A 21,253-nucleotide genomic window follows, 5' to 3' on the forward strand; every position below is an offset into this window, starting at 1 on the left:
CCCCATTCCTTTTCTCTTTTCTCATCTCCTCTCTATCCTTCTCTCACTTCCCCAGCGCTTTGCCACCTTAAACCTTGTAGCCAACTAGTACCATAAAAGAACAATTACTGGCGCACTCAGGCTTGGGATCTGGTCTTGGTCTCATTTCCTTTGTCTTCCCAAGCCTACCCCATCTCCCTGCATCCAGGACTAGGCAATACATCCAGCACAGCCTGGATCCAATACATACAGCGTAGCCTGGAGTTCATTTCCATGCCCCTTTCTAATTGCCTGATACAAACCCACTGCCTCCCCTAACCTGTCACTCCCCACCTTCCTGTTGGAGCCCCACTAGGTCTAGCATCCTGGAATCCTTAGACCTCTGCCCTGCGGCCTTGTCTGCTGTTATTTCTCCATAAAGTGTCAATGGGTGATCCCTTCTGGTTTGGGGTTAAAAGATCTAGATTCAATGCCGGACTTTGCCACTGACAAGCTGTGTGATCTTGAATGAGTCCTTTTGCCTCTCTGAGACTCAGTTCCTACATCTATAAAATGGGAATAATTCTCATGATGGGGTCCTTATAAGAATATTCTGTAGTGCTTAATATGGACTCAAACCAGACTGCCCAAGTCAAATCCTTCCTCTTCCACTTAGTAGCAGAATGCACAATGCCAGTTATCTATTTATTTCTCTTTCCTCATTTGGTTGGAGTGAGTCTGAAATAAGTCAACGTATGTAAAAACATCTAGAACAGTGCTTTGCATACAAAGTGCCTAATAAATGTCAGCTATTATTGTGACGGATATTAAAGTCCTTTGTCCAAATGCTGTTAATATCATTATTGCCCAGTGAGTCTGGGCACAGGCTGGGAAAAATCAATTTAATATATCTCTGACTCAGGGGCCAGAGTTCCTTATGAAGAGAGCCCAAAGGAGTGAAGCCTTAACCTCTCTGAGCCTCCTTGTCTTCATCTATAAAATGGCAATAGCAGCCTCACTTCTGCCTGCTTCACAGGGAAGCTCTGACTGGCCAATGGTAAACACTTAAAAAAAAATTACGAAGGAATGTATACATGGACCACAGGGGGAAGCAGTGGCAAGTTGCAGGGGTCTTCCCTGAGTAACTGACTTGCTGTATGCTGACTTGCTGCCCATGAGACGTGATGTGAAGGAGGCCCACATCAGCCAGCCTATCGATGAGTGCTGAGTTGAGCAGACAGACTGAGTGGTGCGATGGTCAGTGCTTCACATCTGGGTAACGGGCACTCGTACTCACTTGGTGAGAGTATAAATGTAACGGTACAGCCCTTTTGGAAAATCACATAGTGCTAGCTATCACAGTGTTTAAAGAGCACACAAATTCACCTAGCAGTTCCATTTATAGGAAATCATCCCCCAATATTCTGGCTCAAGTGTGCCAAGATTTATATAGATAGTGTGTTCATTGCAACTGTTTGCAATAATGAAAAACTGGAAACAGCCTAAATGGTCCTCAGTATGGGTGTACATAAGTAAATTGTGGTACATCTGTATTATGGACTATGTAGCTATTAAAAGGAACAAAGTAAATCTATATGTATTAACATGGAGAGGTCTCAGGATGTATGTAACTAAGCCAACAGAAAACCTCAAGTTGACACAGGTATGCATTTAATATATCAACATTTGTGGGCAAAAAAAAAAACTGTATCTATGTATCTGCACAGGAAATATCTGGAAGGCTACACGCCAAAGTTAAGATGATTAAATTAAATTAACCATCCTATTTGATAAAAGATCTCCTATTTTAAGGCCAGAGGCCCTATGTGTAGTCTGGTCAAAGACGTTGCGTGACTCAGAGAAACTCTATTCACATTTTTGAGCCAAAGCCTTTTCTTGTGTAAACGAATAATGATATTTACCTCTCAGTATTGTGATGGGGTGAGATGAAATAATGGATGTGAAAACCCCGGCTCTGAGCAGAGACAGCTCATTATAGCAATCAGCGAGGGCGACCGGAGGAAAGAGGCAGGAGCCCAGACCTTGAAAGCTTTGGCAAGGCCTGGACTTGGTTTGATTTTAGGCTGTCTCTTCCTAACATTCAACAGGCATTCACTTATTAATGGTACAGTACAAAACCCGCAAGTGGGTTTTTTAACCACACATCTGCCCTCGGAGGCGTAGCGAAAGCCTGGCGCGTGCGCAGAGAGAGCATCTTCGGTTGCTCTTCGGCCACGTCCTACAACTCCCAGCGTGCTCCGCACACGCGTCGGGCGCGTCGCCGACTGCTGACGTAGCTCTGTAGCGCGGGGAATTTCGAGTGGTAGTGGAGCGAGGGAGATCAGTGGGTAGCGGACCCTCCACCCTCTTCAGGGGAGGCCATGGCTTCCCTAGTCGAGCCCCAGTGGCCTCCGGGCCTGGCAGTCATGAAGGTGAGTGCTTCGGGGTGGTCGGGGGCGTACGACGTCCGCGGGAGGCCAGCCCCGCCTTGAGGAGGACAAAGGACAAGGCGCCAGCGCCGAGCTGGGCCAGGATACCCGGCTCTGCTTTGCCACTTGCCACCGCGTGGATCTGGGCCTCAGTTTCTTCCTCTTCTGGGAAGTACCGGGGACAGGCCTCGGTCCCTTATGGTGAGCCTAGGTTGGCTGTCGTATGGGACGGGGTATTCTGCCGTTCAGTCACAACAACCACAGTGATGTGGAAAGAAACACTGTAAACGGTGGAAACGACAGTGATACCTAATCCTTTCTTAGAGCTTACTGCGTGCCAAGCATTATGTAAACTCTCCCTGTACTTTAGTGAAGAATCTCCCACAGTGACACCGGACACGGTTTGGAGTGGAGCTTGCATCAGAAAACATTTATGTAATCACCTAGCAAAGCGGGCAGTCTCCTTTACATTATCATTCATTTCTTCTAATTACCCTCAAGAAGCCTAGTGCTACTTTGCCCTAATTCCTCCCTAACGTGGCCTAACTCTTGATAGTTGTGCATCCTCTCTTTTAAACAAAGAAATCAGGACTCACGTTTAGCACTAGCCTTTCTTTTTTTCGTTTTTTTTTTTTTTTTTTTTTGCGGTACGCGGGCCTCTCACTGCCGTGGCCTCTCCCGCTGCAGAGCACAGGCTCCGGACGCGCAGGCTCAGCGGCCATGGCTCACAGGCCCAGCCGCTCCGCGGCATGTGGGATCTTCCAGGACCGGGGCACGAACCCGTGTCACCTGCATTGGCAGGAGGACTCTCAACCACTGCGCCACCAGGGAAGCCCTAGCCTTTCATTTTATTGAAGTCTTTCACTCAAATAACATTGAGTTTTGTGGCTACTTCGTTTTTGGCAATGCATTCCTGTTTCCATGGACGGTAGTGGTTGAGTCCTGGATTCCTACTATGTTTGGTCAAGAGCAAACACACCATTCTGTACTAGCTAAAAATCAGTTGCTTGGTTTTTCTCCTTGTTCTGTGATTACTTCCGTTTGTGACTGAGCAAAATCACGTTCTCCTTCTGTTGCTCAGTTTTGTAAACTAGGGATTATGGCATCTGCCCCACTGACTCTTAAGGTGACTTTGAGGATTAAGTGAAGGGACTTGGGGGAGGTTAAAGTAAGTGGAAGGCCTTGTTCTACCTGCCATCATCAGTGTCATCTACAGGGCTTGGTGACTGAAGATCTCCCCATGTTGAAGAGCTGACATTGTGGAAGGATCTGGGAAAGCCGTGGTTTTGCAGTTGTGGTGGCTTTGGCTCCAGTGTGCAGTGGAGAAGAGCAGAGATTTGAGTTCCAATGGTTCTGGGTTAAATTTAGTCTCTGCCTTCTATTTAACTGTGACCTTGATTCAGTTACTTAACCTCTCTGAGCCTGGGTTGCCTCAACTATAAACTGGAGACAGAAATAGTTTATAAGTTTGGTTAAATGAGTTGATGTGTGTGGATAGAGATCCTGTCTGGCTTATTCACTGTGCCTAACACAATGCCTGGCACATAGTGGGTGCTCAAAAATTATTTGCTAATTGATTGAAGGTATCTAGAAGGTAGTAACCATTAAATTAATATATCTTTATTATTATTATTAATGCTTAACATGTGTTAAGTATTTCTCCCCCTGCTTTTTATTTGTTGTCATGAAGATTATGAATTGGATAAGGGAAGTGAAAGCTTCCCCCTTCCACTTTCTCTAAGTTGAGGAAATCCTAGGGCATCCACTGGACTGAAAATCTGTGCAAGAATGTTATAGCTCATCGGATGCGGTATCACTTCCACAGATCTTGCTCAGCACATCTGTCAGAACCACTCCTCCTCCAGGAGAGGACGGTGATAGAGAAGAAAGCAAATAGACCAGGTGCCAGGGCTTTGGCTTCTGGTCCTGCCTCTGCTCTTGATTGATTTTCAACACAATCCTCTAGCTTTTTGTGTCAGTGGTAGCTTACCATCCAAAGTAATGGAAGATTTGGGCATTTGAATGTTTATTTCCCTGGTTTTACTGTAACAAAAATTTGTTTTTGACAGGTTATAAATGTAGAATGTGTATATAGTAGGAAAAAATTAAAGTTTACAGTAAGATAAAGGAGGAAATGAAAGTTGCCTAGCATCCTAACATCTAGAGAGAACCACTGTTTAACATTTTCTCTTATTGTTCTTCAGTTTTTCTCATGTGTGACCGTGCACACACATACCCACAATGTGTATATGCATTGAAAATTTGGGATCACCTTGGAGTCAACCTCTCGGATTTGATCCAACGCCTTATAAGCTCTATAGGCTTCATCTAAAAAATTGGCATATAGATGCTATAGACCTCCTAAGATTGTTAAGGATATTAAACTACATAGTTCTGTTGTTATATATTATTGTTGTAGGTTTGTTCTCTGATTTTTTTTGTTTGCATTAAAACATGAACATTTTTCCATGCATTAATTATTCTTTGAAAGCATGTTTTCCTTAATGGCAACAATATATCATATGTGAACTATTAGAGACATTAGTCTTTTTGTTTGTTTGCATTTTTAAAATTTAGGTCATACACTCATGGTTCAAAAAGTACGCAAAATAAAAAGTAAAAGTCTTGCTCCAAACTTGTCCCTCATCTGTCCAGTTTCCTGACCCCTTTGACCATTATTTGTTATGTTCTTGTGTTCAGATTTGCATTCAGATTTATATTCTTATTCCCTCCTCCCTTTGTAACAAAAGGTCACAGACCGTGTGTACTGCCTGTACCTTACTTCCTTTTTTCACTTTTCTTGGCAGTCTTTCCGTACCAGTACATAAGAGAGCACGCTCTCTCTCTCTCTCTCTCTTTTTCCTCTTAAATATCTGCTCAGTATTCTTTTGAATGAAATAACATTTTAGGGCTTCCCTGGTGGCGCAGTGGTTAAGAGTCCGCCTGCCAATGCAGGGGACATGGGTTCGAGCCCTGGTCGGGGAAGATCCCACATGCCGCGGAGCAACTAGGCCCGTGCGCCATAACTACTGAGCTTGCGCTCTAGAGCCCGCATGCCACAGCTACTGAAGACCACGTGCCACAACTACTGAAACCTGCGTGCCTAGAGCCTGTGCTCCGCAACAAGATAGGCCACCACAATGAGAAGCCCGCACACCGCAATGAAGAGTAGCCCCCGCTCGCCGCAACTAGAGAAAGCCTGCGTGCAGCAACGAAGACCCAACGCAGCCAAAAATAATAAACAAAATAAATAAATTTATATATAAAAAAAGGAATAACATTTTAAATGATTTAGAAGATTTTAGGTTGCAAGAGAGATCCTTTCCTGTTTGGGTGTCATTCCAGATGGACGCACATCTATCTGACTTTGCAGATTGCCTGCCTCTTCCCCTCCTTCTGCTGTCACTGGCGCCAGCTCTTTCCAGGGCTTCCTCATCTGACTCCACCCTGTAGTACCGTACAGTACCGAGCAGAAAGCACTGGACTGACGGCCGGTAGACAGGAAGTTTTGTCCTGGCTTGACACATGTGCTGTGAGCCTGCTCTGGATACAAGTTTACTCATTTGTGAAGTAAGGGTTTTAACTAGATAATTTCTAGTGTTTCTCTTTAATATTCTCTGATCTGGTTCTTACCCTGTGTGGTGAATGGCTGCTGGTACCTTTCACCCTGCAGTGGGCCAGGGAATGGGGTCTGAAGAGGAGGAGGCTTGGAGGAGGAGCTGGAAATACATGGCAAGTAGAAGAGAAATAGAGTAGCCCTTTTGTGAAGGGCTGGCAACATGGAGTGGGAATCTGTACAGTGTCAGCTTTATCTTTATCTTTCTGTAGTGTTCTCCATAACCTAAGATTTGAATAAGTGATATGGGGGAGGTTTTCTCTCCCCTGCAGTTTATGTGGACTTAGCTTTTGAGTTTGAATATTTGACAAAGAAGTATTATTAAATTATTTTTTTAGGGGATGGAGAAGGAGTTCTGTGGCAGATGTTCCAATCTTGGTGGCTTTCTGATAGTTGTGTATGTATTTATGCATTTCAGACAGTAGATGATTTGCTGCGCTGTGGAATTTGCTTTGAATATTTCAACATTGCAATGATGATTCCTCAGTGTTCACATAACTGTAAGTATGTATTGTTTCTCTGAGTTACAAAAACGTGTTTTTTTATATAATGTAGTATTATTTTAACACCAAAGATAAGTACACATTTATTATTTATTTCTCACCTTTAGCTCCTCTATCTTGAAGTTTTAGCAAGGTCTTTTCCATGACCTTCCTCTTAAATATTGAATATTTTTTACAAGGCTCCTATATTTTCTACCACCTCCCTCTTGGATACTTTTATGCCTTTTGTAACATTTACAGGAATAAAGATTTTGATCACTATATATTGTTATTTGCCTGGCACTTTTAGATGTTAAATTTCAGATTTTTCATTTTTAGCAGGATAAGAGATAGGTGGTTCAACCAAGTAGTCCTTGGCGTAGAATTTTAAAGTTTAAAAATTCCACTGGGAGAGTTCTACAACTGAAGAGTATTACAGACAGTTTTATCACTTAGCTTGCTGTGTGATGGTGGGAAGACTCATATATTGAAATGTGCTTGTACTTCTCTCCATGAGTCTAGTATGTACATATTTTTTATACTGTAGTTTGACGTATTTAGTGCATGGGGTGCACTTGTCATTGTTCTGGATCTAGCCATCAGTTTATGGATTATCTAGGCTTATGATCGTTCTTATTCTCTATTTTCGAGTTGATTTGCCTTGGAAAGTTAAAAAAAAAAGTTAGGCTTAAAAAATGGTTTTAGTGGATAGTAGTAGCTTTGGTGAAAAAATTTCCACAGGGAAGACATAATAAGAGGATGGTGGTGGTAGCAACATGGGCATTAGAGATAAACTTAGGCTTGACTCTTAGTTCCCCACTTATTAGGTGGGTGAGATTGCAAATGCTCAACATTTCTTCAGATGTGAAACCCTGGTGAGTAGTTTCTGCCTTAGGAGATGGTTGTGAGAATTAAATGTACAGAGTCCAGTGTCTGGCACGTTATAGGGCCTTAATAAATCTTAGTTTCCTTCTAGGCTAGATTCATATTAGGAACCAAGATAAGTTTTGGGGATTGTTTCTAAATATGTGTTAAAATCACCTTTATTTAGGTATGATTTATATGTAGTAAAAGGCATCCATTTTAAGTGCACAGTGAAATGTACAAGTGTCAACGAGTTTCAACAAATGTTTATACCAGGTAATGACTACAATTAAGATATTAAACATTTCTGTCACTTGATAGAGTTCTCCCCATTATCAGTCAGTATGGCCCCAGAGAATTATATGTGGGTCTGTTTCTGGATTCTCTTCTATTTCATTGATTTTTATGTCTATCCTTGTGCCAGTACTACACTGTCTTAATTACCATAGCCTTCTAGTAAGTCTTCAAGTCAAGTATTGTAACTACTCCAACGTTTTTCTTTATCAAGATTGTTTTGGTTCTTTTAGGATCTTTGCATTTTATATGCATTTCAATATAAATTTTAGAATCAGGTTGTCAATTTCTACCAAAAAAAGCCTGCTGGGATGTTCCTTGGGATTGCACTAAATCTAGAGATCCATCTGAGGATATATGACTTTTTTTTTTGAGATTTATTTATTATTTATTTATTATTTATTTATTTTTGGTTGTGTTGGGTTTTAGTTGCAGCACGCGGGATCTTTGTTGAGGCATGCGGGATCTTTTGTTGCAGTGTGCAGTCTTCTCTCTAGTTGTGGTGTGCGGGTTTTCTCTCTCTAGTTGTGGCGCACAGGCTTCAGGGCGCATGGGCTCTGTAGTTGTGGGGTGCAGGTTCCAGGACGCATGGGCTCTGTAGTGTGTGGCGCTCAGGCTCTAGTTGAGGTGCGCAAGCTCAGTAGTTGTGGCATGTGGGCTTAGTTACCCTGCGGCATGTGGGATCTTAGTTCCCTGACCAGGGATCGAACTTGCGTCCCCTGCCTTGTAAGGCGGATTCTTTACCACTGTACCACCAGGGAAGTCCTTATGACATCTTAACAGTGTTGTCTTCAATGTAAGAATGTTGTCCTAAATTAGAAATAAATCCCAGAAAATAGTCAGGATTATCTTAAAGCAAAAGGACAGCTTTATTGCTTGCAAGGTTTGCAAACAGGGGATATGCAGCCTTTGGCTGTAACCTAAAGTACCTTTGGGTGTAAGGGGTAAAGAGAGTGAGGGATTTTTAAAAACAAAATCTGTAGAAGTCACAGTTGGGAGACTTGCAAAGAGGATTGACTGACCCGTGCAGCCTGACCACAAGTCCTTGAAGCTTGACTATAGTTTTTGATGATTGGTTTGGTCATCAGAGCTTCTAGTTGGGGACGCTTCCAGGTAGGACCCTTAGCAGAATCAGAAGTCATAGTTTTCTGTTCTTGGTTTTTCTGAGAACACAGAGTACGTGACTGAACCCCAGGTCTGTCATGACTGCCTGGCTCTGTTTTATTTTGGGTCCCTGTTAGCCACACTGGGCCCATTTTCTAAGTTCCTTACACAGGGATTCCTCTTATTTGTACTTTTCCTTAGGGGATTTTATTTTTATATGAACGTGGTGTGTTCCTCCATTCTTTAGCTCTTCTTTAATTTCTCTCCACAGTGCCGTTAGTTTTCAGTGCACAGGCCTTGCACATAGAAATAACAGTTTTTTGTATTGACTTTTTATCTTGTGATCTTGCTAAATTCACTTTTTTTTTTTTTTTTTTTTTTTTTTTTTTTTTGTGGTATGCGGGCCTCTCACTGTTGTGGCCTCTCCCGTTGCGGAGCACAGGCTCCGGATGCGCAGGCTCAGCAGCCATGGCTCACGGGCCCAGCCGCTCCGCGGCATATGGGATCCTCCCAGACCGGGGCACGAACCCGTATCCCCTGCATCAGCAGGCGGACTCTCAACCACTGCGCCACCAGGGAGGCCCCTAAATTCACTTTTTAATTCCAGCATCTTTTTTGTTGATTCCTTGGGAATTTTTATATACACAATCATGTCATCTGTGAATAAAAACAGTTTTACTTCTTCCTTCCTTAATCTGCATGCCTCATATTTCTAGTTGTTACACAGGCTAAGTACCTCTAGTAGAATGTTAAAAAGAAGTGGTGTAAGTGAATATCCTTTCTTTTTCCCAGTTTTATGAGGAAAGCTTTCAGTCTTTCAGGCATAAGGTTATCTGTAAGTTTTATTGTATTCTTAATACATTTTCATAAATTTATCAGGTTGAGGCAATTCATCCATAGAGAGTGGATGATGTCAGCAAGATGTGCTCTGAATTAGCTGAGAGTTTTTTTTTAATCATGAATGGTTACTGAATTTTGTCAAGTTTGTTTTTTTTGCATGTATAGAGATGCTCATATGATTTGATTCCTTTATTTTAGAATATGATTAATTGCACTGATTTGTTTTTAAATGTTACAACAATCTTGAATTCCTTTCAAGAAATTTGTCCATTTAATCTAAGCTGTTGAGTTTATCAGCATAGAGTTTGAAAAATGCTACTCCCTAGGGACTTCCCTGGCAGTCCAGTGGTTAAGACTCTTCACTTACACTGCAGGGGGTGCGGGTTTGATCCCTGGTCAGGAAAAGAAGTTCCCACATGCCGCACTGCAACGGCCCAGAAAAAAACAAAACAAAACAAAACGAAACAACCTACTCCCTACTGTCCTTCTCTTGTCTGGAGGATATGTAGTGATATTCCCTTTTATGCATATGCTAGAAAGTTGTGTTTTCTTTTTTTTCCCTTGATTAATCTAGCTAAAGGTTTATCATTTTATTGCTTATATGAGTTTAATTTGCTCTTATATTTCTAGCTTTCTAAGGTAGAAGATGAGATCGATATTAGACCTTCTTTTCTAATATAAACATTTAAAGCTATAAATTTTCCTTTAAGCCCTGCTTTAGCTACATTCCACAAATTTTGATATGTGAGTTTTCATTTTTGTTTAAAGTATATGCTAATGTCCTTTTTGATTTAATTTTTGACCCATGAGTTATTTAGAAGTCTTTAGTTTAATTTCTAAAAATTTGGGAGTTTTCCTGCTATCTTCCTGTTATTAATGTCTAATTTATGTTCTTTTCAAAAATCAAACAATTATGTCTGATTTCAGTTTTTAAATCAAACTGAGACTTGTTTCATGGCCCACAATATGGTCATTCTTGGTTAATGTTTCACGTATACTTTAAAAGAATGTCTATTCTAGTTGGGCGGAGTGTTCTATGAATGTCAATTAGATCAAGTTGGTTGACAGTGCTTTTTTTTTTTTTTTTTTTTTTTTTTTTTTTTTTGTGGTACGCGGGCCTCTCACTGTTGTGGCCTCTCCCGTTGCGGAGCACAGGCTCCGGATGCGCAGGCTCAGCAGCCATGGCTCACGGGCCCAGCCGCTCCGCGGCATATGGGATCCTCCCAGACCGGGGCACGAACCCGTATCCCCTGCATCGGCAGGCGGACTCTCAACCACTGCGCCACCAGGGAGGCCCGACAGTGCTTTTTAAATCTTCTGTATCTCTGCTGGTTCTCTGTGTATTATTTTATCAATACTGAGAGAGGAGTGTTGAAATCTCCAAATATAATTGTGGATTTGTATGATTTTTCTTTTTACTTCTGTAAGTTTGTGCTTTTTGTATTTTTGAAGCATTTTTATTAGGCACATACACATTTATGATTATTTTGTCTTCTTTATGAATTGGCTGTTTTGTTATTGTGAAATGGCCCTCTTTATCCCTGGTAACGTTCTTTGTTCTAAAGTCATCTTTTTTCTGATATTAATATAGTCACTCCCACTTCTTTAAGATTAGTGTTTTCATGGTTTGTCTTTTTCCATCCTTTTACTTCTCATCTACCTGTGTCTTGATATTTATATTGGACTTTTTTAGACAGTATATATTTTGGGTGTTCCCATTCAATCTAGTCTGAAAATATCTATTTTTACTTGGAATATTTAGACATACACTGTATAATATAGTAGCTGCTAGCCTCATGTGGCTATTTATATTTCAGTTAAAATTAATTAAAGTTAAATAAAATTAAAACTTTAGATTCCCAGTTCCACTAGCCTCATTTCAAGTGTTGAATAGCACATGTGGCTAGTGGCTACTGTCTTGGATAGTGCAGGTATAGACCATTTCCATCATTGTAGAAAGTTAATTATTGATAAGGCTGGATCTAGATATACTACCTTGCTTTCTGTTTTTTATTTACTCATCTATTTTTTCTTCTCTTCTGGCCTTTTAAAAAAATAATTGAACATTTAAAAAATATTAAATCTTTTCCACAGTTGACTTATTAGTGCTACTTCTTTGTTTTATTATTTTAGCGGCTGTTTAAAATAGGCATCTTTAAGTTATTACAGTCTCCCTTTGAATGATATTATACCACTTGACTAGTGTAAAACTGTTACAACTGTGCACTTCTTCCTTTTTTAAATTGAAGTATAGTTGATTTACAATATTATATTAGTTTCAGGCATACAACATAGTGATTCAATATTTTTATAGATGGTACTACATTTAAAGTTATTATCATATATTGGCTATCTTCTCTGTGCTATACAACAGCAGTCCCCAACCTTTTTGGCACCAGGGACTGGTTTTGTGGAAGACAATTTTTCCATGGACGTGGGGGGTGGGAGGTGGTTCAGGTGGTAATGTGAGGCAGTTAAGTTACTTGTGGATCAGATTGGTTCTGTCAAGTTTTGTTTCTAAGCTTTGTCATGATGAATCTAGAGTAACCTTTTTTATAGGACTATAGTGGGGGAAGGGTGAGAAACACATAACATAAAACCTTCTCCATTAACAAGTTGGTAAGTGTATAGTATAGTATTGTTAACTATATGTGCATTGTTGTACAGCACGTCTTTAGAACTTTCTCATCTTGCATAACTAAAATTCTGTACCCATTGCACAGCAGCTACCCTTTTCTCCCTCCCCCTGGCCCTGGCAACAACCATTCTATTTTCTGCTTCTATGAGTTCATTTAGATACCGCATATAAATATAATCATGCAGTATTTGTCCTTCTGTGATTGGCTTATTTCACCTAGCTTAATATTCTTGAGGTTCATCCATGTTGTGGGATATGACAGAATTTCCTTCTTTTTTAAGGCTGAATAATATTCCATTTTATGTCTAGAGCATTTTTTTTTTAATCTGTTCATCCGCTGGTGGACACGTGGGTTGCTCCCTCCTTTTGGCTCTTGTGAATAATGCTGCTATGAACACAGGAGTGCAAATATCTCTTTGAAATTCTGTTTTCAGTTCTTTTTGATCAATACCCAGAAGTGGGTTGTTGGTTCATATGGTAACTGTATTTTTAATTTTTTGAAATGCCTCCATACTTTTTTCCATAGTGACTGCACCATTTTACATTCCCATCAACAGTGCACAAGGGTTCTGATTTCTCCACGCCATCACCAATGCTTGTTATTTTCTTTTCTTTGATAGTGGCTGTCCTAACAGATGATGTCATTATGGTTTTGATTTGTATTTCCTGGATGATTAGTGATGGTGACGATCTTTTCATATACCTGTTTGCCATTTGTATGTCTTGGAGAAATGCCTTTTCAAGTTCTTTGCCCATTTTGAATCAGGTTACATGTTTTTTTGTTATTGAGTTACAGGTGTTTGTTGTATGTTTTGATATTTTTGGATATTAACTCATCAGGTATATGGTTAGCAAATATTTTCTTATGTTTCATAAGTTGTTCTTTTATTCTATTGATTGCAGAAGCTTTTTAGTTTGATGAAGCCCCACTTGTCTATTTTTGCTTTTATTGCCTGTGCTTTTGGTATCATATCCAGGAAATCATTCCTAAGACTAACGTTATGAGGCTTTTTCCCTTTATTTTCTCCAGGCAGCTTTATAGTTTCAAGTCTTTATTCTTTTGCAGTGGAAATCCAGTTTTCCCAACACCATTTGTTGAAGAGACTGTCTTTTCCCCATTGTGTACTCCTGGCACCCTTTTCAAGGACCATTTGACTGCCTATGTGTGGGTTTATTTCTGGGTTCTCTATTCCATTGGTGTACATTCCTGTCTTTATGCTAATACCATATTATTTTGATTACTGTAGATTTGTAATATGTTTTGAAGTCTGGAAATGTGAGACCTCTAGCTTTGCCTTTCACATTATTTTGGCTATTCAAGGTCCTTTGTGGTTCCATATGAATTTTAGAATTGACTTACCTGTTTCTGCAAAAAATACCATTGGTATTTTGATAAGGATTGCATTGAATCTATGGATTGCTTTTGTTAGTATGAGCATTTTAACAATGTTAAGTTATCCAGTCAATGAACATGGAAGTGTCTTCTGCAGTTTCTTTCAGCAGTGTTTTATAGTTTTCAGTATACTTGTCTTTTGCTGCCTTGGTTAAGTTTATTCATAATTATGTTATTCTTTGTGATGCTATTGTAAATGCGATTGTTTTCTTAATATCTTTTCTGGATTGCTAGTTTTAGAAGTGAAACTGATTTGTGCATTTTGATTTCGTATCCCTCAATTTTGCTGAATTCATTTATTAGTTCTAACAATTTTTCTTGTGGTATCTTTAGAATTTTCTACATATAAGATTATGTCATCTGTGAACTGAGATAATTTTACTTTTTCCTTTCTGATTTGGATGTTCTTTATTTCTTTTTAACGTTTAATTGCTCTAGGTAGGACTTCAAGTACTATGTTGAATAGAAGTGGCAAGAGTGGGCATTGTTGCCATGCTTCTGATCTTAATGGAAATCATTGGGTATGATATTAGCTGTGTGCTTTTCATAATGGCTTTTATTATGTTGAGGTAATTTCCTTCTAATTTTGTTGATTTTTTTTTTTTATCACGTAAGGGGGTTGAATTTTGTCAGATGCTTTTTCTGCATCTATTGAGATGATCATATGATTTTTATCCTTGTTCTGTTAGTGGTGTAGCACATTGATTTTTGTATGTCAACCTATCCTTGCATCCCAGGAATGAATCCCACTGGGTCATGGTGATGATGCTTTTAATGTGTGGTTGAATGCAGTTTGCTAATATTTGTTGATGATTTTTCATCAGGGATATTGGTCTGTAGTTTTCTTGTAATGTCTTTGGTATCAGAATAATGCTTGCCTCATAAAATAAGTTTGGAAGTGTTTCTTTCTCAATTTTTATGAAATGTTTCAGAAAGATTGGTGTTAATTCTTTTAATGTTTGGTAGAATTCTGCGGTGAAGCCATCTGGTTGTGGGCTTTTCTTTGTTGGGAGATTTTTGATTACTGGTTCAGTCTACGCACTAGTTTCAAGTCAGTTTGTATTTTCTATTTCTTCATGAATCAGTCTTGGTACGTTCAACTTGTTGGTATATATTGTTCACACTAGTCTCTTTTAACTTTTTATTTCTGTGGCATCAGTTTTAATGTCTCCTCTTTCATTTCTGATTTTATTTACTTGAGTCTTCTCTCTTTTTTTCTTAGTCTGGTTAAGGGTTTGTCAGTTTTGTCAGTCTTTTCAGGAACCAACTCTAAATTCCATTGATTTTTTTTTTCCTATTCTCTTTTGTTTATTTCTGCTCTAATCTTTACTATTTCCTTTCTTTCAGTAACTTTGGGCTTAGTTTGTCCTTTTTCTAGTTCCTTGATATGTACAGTTAGGTTTTTATTTGAGATTTTTTTTTCTTGTTCTTAATTTAGTCATTTACTTCTATAAACCTCCCTCTCAGTGGTGCTTTTGCTGCATCCCTTAAGTTTTGGTGTGTTGTGTTTTCATTTTTTTAAACATTTTCTGATTTCCCTTTTTATTTCTTCTTTGACCCATTGCCTGTTCAGGAGTGTGTTAATTTCCACATATTTGTGAATTTTCCATTTTTTTCCTTCTGCTATTGATTTCTAGTTTCATTCTGTTATGGTCAGAAAAGATACTTGATGTGATTATTTTGTGACTCAACATGTGATCTCTCCTGGACAGTGGTCTGTGTGCACTTGAAAAGAATGTGTGCTCTGCTGATGTTCTGTATATGTCTGTTAGATGCCTTTGGTTTATAATATTGTTTAAATCCTCTGTTTCCTTATTCATCTTCTGTCCTATCCATCATTGAAAGTTGAGGCATTGAAACCTACTATTATTGTTTTGCTATCTGTTTATCTAGTTCTGTTGGTGTTTGCTTTGTGTGTTTGGGTGCTCTTTTATGGTGTCCTATAAGTCCCTTAGGCTTCTTCCTTTTTCCTTTTTGTGCCTATGAATGAATAATTTCAAATGACTTGTCTTTAAGTGCATTGATTCTTTCTTCTGCTTGATCAAGTCCACTGCTGAGCTCTTCTGGTAAATTTTTCATTTCAGTTACAAGTATCCCCTGCTTTTCAAAAGTTTGCTTTATAACACTTCCCTTTTATGAAAGACCTACATTAGGACCAATTTCCACTAACCAAAAGAAATCTGAAGAGGATTTTCACTTTTACAAAAAAAAAGCAAAAGGTGAAAATAGCCTTCAGTATTTTTTTTGAAGTGAACTGTAATAGAAGTGATGTGCACCCTGAACAGCGAGAGTGGCACCCCTGGCAACTACACTCAGCATCGCAGCATCAAGCCACCATAGCTTTGAACTGTGTCTGTGAGTATCTGTGTTTCATTTTGCTTTATTTTGTGCATCTTCACTTTTTCACTTTATGCCATTTTGGCTTATGAAAGTTTTCACAGGAACAGTCAACTTTCAGATGGTGGGGGAAACCTGTATTATATTCTTCATCTCCAGAATTTCTGTTTGGTTCTCTTTTGTATTTTATGTCTGTGTTGATACTTTCGTTTTGTTCATGCATCATTTTCCTTAGTTCATTGAGCATCTTTATGATGGTTATTTAAAATTTTTTGTCAGGTAATTCATACACATCTGTTTTTTTAGGATTAGTTTCTGGAGATTGGCCATGTTTTCCTGTTTCTTTGTATGCCTTGTTACTCTGTTGGGATCCATGCATTTGAAAAAAACAGTCACCTTGTACAGGATTTACAGACAAGCTTCATATAGGGAAAGCCAGATGTTCCTGCACTAACTCACCAGCCAGCCCAGCTGGAGATTCTGGGGACCTCTTAAACCTTTTCTTTGATGGATCTTGTCTAGACTTATGAGTATAGTTAGAGATGTTTTGCTGGTTTCTTTTTTCATTACTGTGTAATCTTTTGCTGCTTCTTGTATCTGTGGTACTGCAGAGTCTCTGGAATTGCAGCAAACTGCCCAACTCTTTTTTGTTCCTAGTGGCCCCCAGGCACTAGAGTATGCCCGGTCCCATCAGAACTCCAGGTCAGGCAAGGTAGAGGCAGTCCCTTGGGCAGCCCCTTTGAAAGCGGAAATACTGGTTGCATCCTCCTCTCTTCTCTTTCTCTCCAAATGAGAGGCCACTGAGTTGTATCGGCCTCCATCTGTACTCTGGGTCCTCTGGAGCAGTGTCCCAGCTCTTTTTTGTTCTCGTTAGTCTCCAGGCATCTAGAGTATGACAGGTCTCTTCAGTACTGTGAGTTGGGTGAGATAGAAACAAGTCCCTTGGGAAGCCCCCTGAAAAGCTGGAACGTTGGATGCACGTTCTTCCCCAAGAGAAGCTGAGAGGTAGGAATTTCTCCTGCTCACTCCCAGGGGAGGGGTAATGGTGAATGGGTGACTACCCGTGCAAACCATCACCTTTGTTCTCAGTGACTCCAACCTGGTCCCCTTTCTTGTCAGTGATTAGATTCAGGCAAGATGGAAACCAGTCCCTGGGGCAGCCGCATGAAAAGTCTGAACATTTCATATGTGTTTCAGTCTTCTCTTGCTCCCTCTCCCGAAGTTGGGAGTGTCTTTCTGGTTATGTGGTGCTGAGCCAGGGGTAGGAACTCTGGCAAGTGAGGGCCACAAATTTTCTACTGGCTTTGATGTGGCTGGTTTTGTGCTTGCCTTGGGGTATAGGAGCATCTTAACTAGTATCTGGATTTCTCACAAAGGGAATTGGTTTATGTATTGTTGTTGATTTGTGTTTTCATGGGAAAAGTAGGTCTGGCTTCCTGTTCTGCCATCTTGCTGACATCATCCACTCTCTATGGCTAATTTATTCATATACTAAGGTATGACGTTCTGGGGTGTCTACTCAATGCCCATGCATTTAGTGAGGTTCCTCCAGCCTGCCTGCTAGAAATTTCATGAACTCTTGGCGCTTTGTTACCTCTCCAGTTGTTGTTCTTTCCCTGGACGTTCATCTTTGTTTGGCCTTATGGATTTTCACGCCTGTGTATGTGCAGATTTGCGTTCAGTCATAGAATCGAATGGATTTTTATTCATATTTCTGGAGGTCTTTCTGTATGTAGCATCTTTCTTTCTGGTACTCTGCCCTACAAATTCTAGCTACCTGGATTGCCCTGAACTCTGATCTTTGTTTCTTCAACTAGCAAGACTGATGGGCTTTTGGCTTTCCTCCCTGCACTGTGGTCCAAAGTCTGAAAATTTAGAAAGAGTTGTTTTATATTTTCCCCTGGTATTTTAGTTGTTTACAGAAGGAGGATAATTCTGGATATTGGTTACTTTCTCATGGACAGAGATGGAAGTCTACTCTATATATTTTAATTATGTCATTTTAGGGAAGAAAGACTTGACTTTCTATGAAATCAGTGAACTCAGCTGAAAAATTAACCTTTACTTCCATTCTTTTTTCTTTTTCATGTTTCTTTGTCACATACAGTTGTCACTGATGTCATTCTTTATCTAAGAGGAATTCAGTGGAGAATACTTCCAATAATGATAATTTATTTTATGAGCACTTATTTTTCATACTCTACCTGTCATGATTCAATAGGAATTTTCTACTAATCACCAGTTGTCACAGGTTCCCTCAAGGCTAAAAGTTGCTCTGGGTCTGTAATTGTTTTAATGACATAAAAACCCCCAGAGCTTAGTAGAAGCCAGACTTAGCTATCATGTTCTGCTATCATCCTGGATTGACTAGAATTGGTGACCCAGAATCCTAGCCACTTTGCTGTTCCTTTCCTTAAACATTTCAGGATTTGTCATTTTAAATTCCTTTATTTGGTTTTCCTATGTTAGCTTTTTGGGTGTAGGTAATGAATACTGCATTTGCATATCTGCTGCTATTAAGGTTTGAGTGGGGTGCAGTGGCAGAATGCAGGACAGTTAAATTGATCCAAATTCATGCTATTAAAGAGTACATTTTGGGGGAGAGGACCTGGACTTAACTCCAATCCATAAAACACCATTAAGTGAGAATGTTCTCACTAATAGATTGATCTGCTTAAGTGCCAATTTACTTTGCACTTGCAGTCTTTCTGACTTGATAATGGAAGATGCTCAAAATATTTACTGCTAGGTGAAATCATTGGCTTTTAGGCACTGTTAAATTACCACTATTTTAAAGATGGACCAGCGGTCATTTTTCTTTTTCTTTTGTGGATTTTTTTTTTTTTTTTTCAGTATGCAGGCCTCTCACTGTTGTGGCCTCTCCCGCTGCGGAACACAGGCTCCGGACGCGCAGGCTCAGCGGCCATGGCTCATGGGCCCAGCCGCTCCGCAGCATGTGGGATCCTCCCAGACCGGGGCACGAACCCGTGTCCCCTGCATCGGCAGGCGGACTCTCAACCACTGCGCCACCAGGGAAGCCCTTTTGTGGATTTTTGACTCATAAAATTAATTGAGGCTTGTGTTGTAATAAAAAGCAATTTAGGGCTTCCCTGGTAGCGCAGTGGTTAAGAATCCACCTGCCAATGCAGGGGACATGGGTTCGAGCCCTGGTCTGGGAAGATCCCACATGCTGTGGAGCAGCTAAGCCCGTGTGCCACAACTACTGAGCCTACATGCCTAGAGCCCGTGCTCCACAACTAGGGAAGCCACCGCAATGAGAAGCCCGTGCACCTCAGTGAAGAGTAGCCCCCGCTCCCCGCAACTAGAGAAAGCCCATACACAGCAGCAAAGACCCAACACAGCCAAGAAAAAGCAATTTAATTTTACTAAAAAAAAAAAAGTGAAATGTGAAATGTTCCGTTTACTGACTTTTTCTAAATTAAGAGGCAATGTAAGATTCTTTTAGGCAAATAGTCAGTGTTATTCTTCTTTATCATTCTTATGAGGCAGCACTGTGAAGCAAGACGGGAGAAAAGAGATAGTTACACATACAGAAGGGACATATAGTTATGCAGAACTGCCCTTATGGAGATGCTGGAGTGCTGGTTGTTAGTTGGGGGGATGTTATTCTCTTATCAGCTAACTGGTCACTTAACACTGGACTTGGAGGCAGAGGCCAGCTTTCTCAGCTTTGAAAGGATCCTTTGAAATCATCTCCTATACCTTTCAAACTTGGAACTGGATTTTCTTTTTTTAATTGGACACTTTAGAATTATTTTTGAGATGGTTCATTTTCTCATAAAATCCTTAAGATCACATGCAATATGGATTGGTTTAAGTTTTAGAAACTTGCTTTTTACTGTCAGGATGCTATGCTCTTCTGATATATGAAAGCCAGCAGATGGCTGCATCCTGTTTGAGATTAGAAATACCTCCTTCCCCAGGCTTGCTTGTTTCTTTGAAACTACCCTTTATTTCATTGTTTTATTCTTCCCTCCCCCACCCTATACACATGGCTCATAGTTGGGCTTTTGGGTGGAAAAACAGACTTCACAGGTGATTTAATTAAAGCCAGCTAGGAATACATGGTTCAGAGTTCTTCAACTGCTCTACTTTGATTGAAATATCATGGTTGCTCACTAGAGAATAAATTATGCTGGTCTGCAGTTCACCAGTACATATTTGGTAGTAGACTGGTAGGTTGAAATTAAGTCAAGGGCTTGATCCACTTTGGACTAATGTCTGGTTCTCCATGTTTAGAAAGAAAACACATATAAGATTATGCAGAAGAGAAAGCAGTAGCCTCATTTTACATACTCTGATACAAGTGATCCTATTAATTAAGTACATATTGGTGTTACATAGGTATATATAATAAGTGCATCTTATAAGCAAATTATAAATATTTTAAATAATTAGTTAGAAATATGTTAAAAGCTCGGGCTCTGGTACGTGCCTCTGCCACCTATTAATTGCATGATCTTGGGCAAGTTGGTTAAGCTGTATGCTGCATTTTCCTTCTTGTAAAATGGGACTAATAGTACTGACCTCAGGGTTGCTGTATGGATTGAAAGTGTTAATACAGCTAGCATGCTTAAAACTAGAGTGCACAGTAAGTACACAATGTTATGTTAAAGCAAATGAAATTGCCAATATTTGTCCTTTTTTGACTTACCAAAAGTTTCATATGGTTCAACCTAGTGAAAAAAACATATTAATTAAAAAAAATAATTGTTCAATCAGAATCACATATTATGGATGTGATTTACTGATGAAAATCCATTGCATCGGTATGACCGGGAATAGAGCCTGGCAACTAAACTAAAGCCAACAATAATCTCCCCAGGTGACTCAGATGAGCAGCCAGGTTTGGGAATTCTTGACTTACAGTATCACTCAGGAGACTTTATATACTGTGGAGAGAATAACATTGATAGTCAAGAGAATGAGTCTAGAGAGGAATTTTGCCTCAGGATGAATCATATTTCAGGTCTCATCCGCATCTGATTTAGGTGTTATTTAGATGAGAGTTTGAACTTCAGACGTTAGAGTTGATGTTGGGTTGAATTACGACTTTTGGGATTGGTGAGGTGGGGAGAATGTGTTTTGCATGTGAGAAGGACATGGATTTGGGGGGTAAGGGGTGAAATGCTATGGAGTGAAGTGTCCCCCCCCACCCCAGAATTCATAAGCCCTCAGCCCCAGTTTGATGGTATTTGGAGGTGGTGCCTTTGGGAGATGCCCCTGATAGTGGGATTAGTGCCCTTATAAGAAGAGATGTAGAAAAATAAAAAAAGT

At 39.9% G+C, this 21,253-nt stretch overlaps 1 protein-coding gene across 1 annotated transcript in view; it reads left to right on the top strand.

The window, feature by feature from the left end:
• Window positions 1–2,339: 2,339 nt before the first annotated feature.
• RAD18 (RAD18 E3 ubiquitin protein ligase) overlaps window positions 2,340–21,253 on the top strand; it is a gene marked incomplete at both ends in the record, with an annotated part of 107,705 nt that continues 88,791 nt past the window's right edge. Inside the window, 2 exons of the mRNA XM_079713932.1 lie at window positions 2,340–2,390; window positions 6,422–6,503. Of these exons, the coding sequence (XP_079570058.1) occupies window positions 2,340–2,390; window positions 6,422–6,503 (133 nt within the window). The remainder of the gene's footprint in view (window positions 2,391–6,421; window positions 6,504–21,253) is intronic.

The sequence above is a fragment of the Hyperoodon ampullatus genome (genome assembly GCF_949752795.1).
Source record: "Hyperoodon ampullatus genome assembly, chromosome: 10".
NCBI classification, from domain to species: Eukaryota; Metazoa; Chordata; class Mammalia; order Artiodactyla; family Ziphiidae; genus Hyperoodon; species Hyperoodon ampullatus.